The 6173-nt window shown below is 48.3% G+C and overlaps 1 protein-coding gene across 1 annotated transcript in view; it reads left to right on the plus strand.

The window, feature by feature from the left end:
- The window catches only part of epha4a (eph receptor A4a), a 46562-nt gene extending 40624 nt beyond the window's left edge, over nucleotides 1-5938 (plus strand). Inside the window, 4 exon segments of the mRNA XM_048248624.1 lie at nucleotides 4522-4583; nucleotides 4704-4913; nucleotides 5528-5704; nucleotides 5903-5938. Of these exon segments, the coding sequence (XP_048104581.1) occupies nucleotides 4522-4583; nucleotides 4704-4913; nucleotides 5528-5704; nucleotides 5903-5938 (485 nt within the window).
- Nucleotides 5939-6173: the final 235 nt, after the last annotated feature.

Below are 6173 nucleotides of genomic sequence, written 5' to 3' on the forward strand. Positions count from 1 at the left end.
TTGATGTGTTAGGCGATGCAGAAGTACAGTGTAAACGGCAGGCATTGAGAACCCCAAAATGAATATGACACATACAAGAGGAGGCATAATCCAAAAGAAAACATCTCTAATTACTCCCCATGTGCTGTGGGTCTGTGCATGTGTGTGTGTGTGTACTGCTTGCGACATGTGTTGTGTAGGCCAGGCCTGGCGCGGTCTCTGCTGTCCTATCCATTGTCATAATGCAGTAAATCGCGCAGACTGTTGTTTTAGTTTAAGATTAAAGCGCTCGGCACGGCCCATCAAGCCTCTCCCCAAAGGGTTTTAAATTCTCATCGACCCCCCTCTCTCAGCATTCTGCTGCACATAAATTGTCTTGGCACACGGGAGAAAGATGACGCAGGGCCCCATTCAGAGCTGATGAAGATCAAACCCCTGTTTGCGAGTGTCTTAGCAAGGGGAGACTTGGCAGGTTGGCAGATGTGACATCAAGACTTTTTCATTTCCCTTCTCATCGACCGAGAGACTCTTGCCACTTAACTTCATTTCTAGATGAAATTAAAGAACAACGGAAATAAATGCATTATGTAAATACATTGAGTGAGTGAGTGAGTGAGTGAGTGAGTGAGTGAGTGAGTGAGTGAGTGAGTGAGTGAGTGAGTGAGTGAGTGAGTGATTTGTGCGTGTTTGTGTGTTTGTGCGTGTGTGCGTGTTTGTGCGTGTGTGCAGTGCTGGTGACTTCCTCTACTCTATTTCTCCTGATCTGGAAGCATAGTTACACTCAACAGCAACTGCAGCAGACAGCCCCTCTCTCCAGCTGACCTGAGAAATCAGCACCTCACTCGCCCCCTCCCTCCTCTCTCTCTCTTTCTCTTTCTCTCTCTCTCTCTCTCTCAAATTCAAATTCAAATTCAAATTCAAAAAAGCTTTATTGACATGACAAGAGCACTTGTGTTGTCAAAGCATACAAATCATAAGTAAGTTAGTGAGGAAACAAAGAGCATGAAAATAAGTAAGAATAAACATACAAATACATAAGTAAATAAATATAAATAAAATAATAATAAAATAAATTCATAAAATAAATTATAAGAAATTAAATAATAATAATAATAATAATAATAATAATAAAAAAAAAAGATTAGAAATTATAGTTCTAGATGAGATGGGATTGAATACGATTTAAGATTGGTGGAGAGGGTGAGAGAATCTGTTCTTGCGTATGTGCTTTCTAACCTTAATTTGTGGCACATATACACAAACTGAGCTGCTAGCTCAATTGTCTGTGTGTCTTCTCCTAAGACGATTTTCATTTTGGAACTAGCATCTAGTGACATAAATTGTTTATTGTGTCTGCTAAATCTTACATAGAAGTCGTTTCTCAGTAATTGATAAATGGGACACCTATGCAGAAAATGTATTTCATCTTCAACCTCCATTGTGTCACAGTACTTGCATAGGCGTTGATGTTTTTCTTGCCATGATTTTTTATGGCGTCCTATTTCTATTTGGAGTTTATGGTCACCCAATCTGTATTTTGTAAGACACGTTTTTTGAGGTTGTTGTCTCTCTCTCTCTCTCTCTCCCTGTCAACCTGAGCAAGTACAAGAGTCATCACCTCTTCTCTCTGTCCATCTATTTTCCTCCCTTCCTTTCTCTCCCTCTTGTATCCCTTTCGTCCACTCTCTCTCTTTCCCTCTCAACGCCTCTCACTCTTTCTCTCTCTCACTCTCTCTCTCCATGATGGCTCACTCACTGTCAGCAGCAGTGCAGAGAGAAGACAGCTTAGAGATGAGAGAAGAATGGCTGTGTGTGTGTGTGGCTGTGTGTGTGTGTGTGCATGTGTTTCTGTCTGCATGAGAAAGGGAGACAGTCAAGTGGAGGGAGAGATGAGGTGGTGTGGCAGGGGGTTGGTGGGGCCAACGTCTTGTGAGAAACCAGAACAGAGTCAAAGTGAACATGTGGACAGCCCATTGGCTGCCTGAATGGCCGTGGACAGCCTTGGCATCAACACACACGCACACACACACACACACACACACACACACACACACACACACACACACACACACACACACACACACACACACACACACACACACACACACACACACCAACCCTGGGCCGGAATGATGTATGAGCTCGGACAGTGTCGGCAGATGGGAAGGAAACAAAAGAAAAACAAGGGGGGTGAAGAAAGAAAGGAGCAGAGAAGAGAAAATGAAAAGAATAAGAAGTGAGTGAAAACAGAGAGAACAGAGGAGGTGTGTCTCCCCTCTCTCTCTCTCTCTCTCTCCCCTCTCTCTCTCTCTCAGAACAGAGGAGGTGTGTGCATCAGTCAACACCTCCTAGCACATCTCCACGTAGTGGGCATGCTCTCACTCCTCAGCTCCAGGTTGTTTTATTACTAGTGGTGTCACCCCCCCTCTCTCTCTCACACACACCGTCTCTCTCCCTCTCTCCCTCTCCCTCCCTCTCCCCCCTCTCTCTCTCTCTCTCTCTCTCTCTCTCTCTCTCTCTCTCTCTCTCTCTCTCTCCTCTCATAAGCGCTTTTGCTGGGGAAGAGTCTTGAGTGTAGTTGTCTTTGTAAACGCACAATGGCCGTCGTCTCCCGTCTCCCCTCCCGTCTCTGTCTCCAGCATGGCCAATTAAAGGTGTTCAATTCCTAATGATGTTGAAAGTGTCCTAAATAAATAAAGACAAAACGCCCCGAGCCACCGGCACACACACAGAGAGAAAGGGATGGAGAGAGAGAGCGAGAGAGAGGGATGGACTGAGACAGTGGAGAGAGTGAGAGAGAGAAGGATGGGGTGAGAGAGAGAGTGTGCCAGGCAGAGGATGCCAGCCGCCGTGGTTGTGCCCGCCTCAGGAGGAGCGAGGGCGCTGGGCGACGTGGGCACTGTCTTTGATACACGGCAGCTAAATGGGAGATCGCATTTGCATAATGAAGCCACTGCTTCAGAATTAGTACCATTCCTTGGAGGTAGAGGAGGTTTGTGTGTGTGGGTGTGTGTGTGTGTGTGTGTGTGTGTGTGTGTGTGTGTGTGTGTTAGTGTGTGTGTGTGTATGTGTGTGTTAGTGTGTGTGTGTGTGTGTGTGTGTGTGTGTATGTGTGTGTCACATTGTGCGCTATTGTAAAACTCGGAACTTCACTCCTCCTCCTACTTCCAAATGGGTGAGCGTTACCATAGTGCCGACTTGTCTCCGTGGTGACTGGCAGGTAATTCCGGAATGCAGGCCTTGATAGCCCAGAGCAGTGGATGCATTCAGTAAACAAAAACACACACACACACACACACACACACACACACACACACACACACACACACACACACACACACTCCCTTTCACAACAAAAACACATGCACATATACTATCTCATAACACACACACACACACACTCACACACACACACACACACACACACACACACATACTAATGAGCTGGAGGACAGAAAGAGAAGGGGCCGAGTGTGAGAAAAGAGAAGGTGCCAGTGAGAGACAGCGAGAGAGAGAGAGAGAGAGAGAGAGAGAGAGAAAGGATTTTCAAACTGGATGGGGAAAGTGTAGGGGTTATGAGCAGCGAGGTGAACCCAGCCACCCTTCGCATCCCCTCACTGAGTGCCTAGGAGCCTCTGTAGAGGGCTGACCAGACCCAACTCCCCACTCCCCCTCCTCTCTGGCTCTCTCCCGCTCTCATCCCCAACACGCTGGCCACTAAAGACGGGAAAGGGATGAGAAGGAAAACCGATAATTTGCTCCACTCTGACTCCGCTGCTCCTCCCAATGCACACACAGACAAGCGCAAATCACCGTAGCAAGGATTTATGACCACTGTGGGTAGCCGAGAGAGAGAAAATAAAAAACATGGATTCCTCCAGCCAGACGTTTGAATGATCCTCGTACAGTCGTCAAATGGGCTGGGAGGAGAGGAGAGAGAGGGATGAGAAAGATAAAAATGAGAGATGGGGGAGGTTAGGAAGTGACTGACCAGTAAGACCTCTCCCCAGAAAGCAGCCAGTGGACCTGGGCCAGATCCAGGCCAGATCAAGGGCACCTGACCGCAGCTGCTGACCGCAGCTCTCCCCACCCCTCTCAGATATCTGTGGACGGTCATGGACGGTCATGACCTCCTCTGTCAATCATGTCTGAATACAGGCAAAGGAGGTCACTGTGTGATTGTTCACGTGTGAGACTACTCAGGACAGTCATAAGTTGGTCAGTCATAATTCATCATTTGCAGCTGAGAGATATGGCAGGGTATGAAGTCCATAGTGATTAAGCATGCCTCCGTCTCCCACGCAGTTCAGTTAACAAGCATTTCCTGCATCGTGGTTACGCACACACACACACACACACACACACACACACACAGATCTGTCAGCGCGAGTTGATTTAGAAGTGGAATGACGGATGCATTCCTTCTGTCTTACTGACAGACCCCCTCCCCGCCTCCAAAAAAGAAAGAAATGACACATTCCAAGTTTTTTTTGGACTATTTTTTTCTCTAAAGTGGCTTTACCTCACTCCTCCCCCCTGCAGGCAAGCCGGTGATGATCATCACAGAGTACATGGAGAACGGATCCCTGGACGCCTTCCTGCGGGTGAGTTGACTCCTTGCTAACGGGGCTAATGGCTAAAACACACCCAGCTCAGTCCCCTGGGCTACAGCTGAACGCTAACACCTGGCGCTGGCTAACCTCTGTCCTGTCGGCCTCCAACAGAAGAACGATGGGCGCTTCACCGTCATCCAGCTGGTGGGCATCCTGCGTGGCATCGCCTCGGGCATGAAGTACCTGTCCGATATGAGCTACGTGCACCGCGACCTGGCCGCCCGCAACATCCTGGTCAACAGCAACCTGGTCTGCAAGGTGTCTGACTTCGGCATGTCCCGCGTGCTGGAGGAGGACCCAGAGGCGGCCTACACCACACGGGTGAGTCCTCTCTTCCTCTGCCTGTTTTACACTCTCTCCATCTCTCACTCCTTTCTTTCTCTGTCCCCCTCTCTCTTTTCTCTCGCTCACTCTCACTGTGTCTGTGTCCCTTTTGTTTTCTCTCTCTCTCTCTCTCTCTCTCTCTCTCTCTCTCTCTCTCTCTCTCTCTCTCTCTCTCTCTGAGACTCTGGGACGGGGCCCAGACCACAGGTTCTGTTTGCTGTTTCTGGCTGTGCTCTGTGAGCCTGACTCACTCGCAAAGAACTTGTCAGCTGGAAGCCGCTGTGCTTGGGGGTTTTGTGTGCGCACACCATGCGCCTAATGACTAACAATAACAGACCAGCGCTTGGACCTCTCTTCCAGGAAACGCATACACTCTGTGTGTGTGTGTGTGTGTGTGTGTGTGTGTGTGTGTGTGTGTGTGTGCGTGTGTGAGAGTGTGTGCACGTGTGTGTGTATGTGTGTGTGTGATTTTGTGTGTGTGTATGTGTGTGTGTTTGTGTGTGTGTGTGTGAGTGCGCGCGCTGGTGTGTGTAAGTGTGTAAGTGTATGTGTGAGGACAAACCTGTCTCTGTGTGGGTGTGTAACCCGGTGTGGTGTGTGTCTCCTGAAAGGAAATAACGGGAACCTATCAATCGCAGGGAGGAAAGATCCCCATTCGCTGGACAGCACCAGAGGCCATCACATACAGGAAGTTCACTTCGGCGGCGTTTACGGAGCTTCTGACATTGTTATGTGGAAGTGATATGCCTGATGGGGGAGCGCCATATTGGGACATGAGCAACCAGGACGTAAGTGCTTATTTTGAAGCGAAAAAAAAAGTTGCTTATACATTTATTGTGTGTGTGTCTGTGTGTGTATGTATATATAATCCTGCACATTTATTTAAAAAATACTAGAGTAGAGCTTTTTTATAACGTGCTTTTCTCACAAAATAAAGTAGATGCTAAAATGAAATTTTCTCTGTGTGTCTCTGTCTCTGGTGTCAGGCCCAACACGGCTCTGTTGGACCCCAGCAGTCCTGAGTTCTCCTCCACAGGTATGTGTGTGTGTCTGTGCTGGGCTCAGTGGCCGCTTTTTCTCACTGGCTGGTCCGCCATCAACATGGGCAGTTGAGTTCTCCTCCACAACTTCAACTTCACGCCCGGCTATACCACCCCAGAGGCTGTGGTGCACCTGACTCAGGAGTGAGTGTCATCACACACACACACATACACACACACACACACACACACACACACACACACACACACACACACA

This window comes from Alosa alosa, chromosome 1 (assembly GCF_017589495.1).
Source record: "Alosa alosa isolate M-15738 ecotype Scorff River chromosome 1, AALO_Geno_1.1, whole genome shotgun sequence".
Lineage (NCBI taxonomy): Eukaryota > Metazoa > Chordata > Actinopteri > Clupeiformes > Clupeidae > Alosa > Alosa alosa.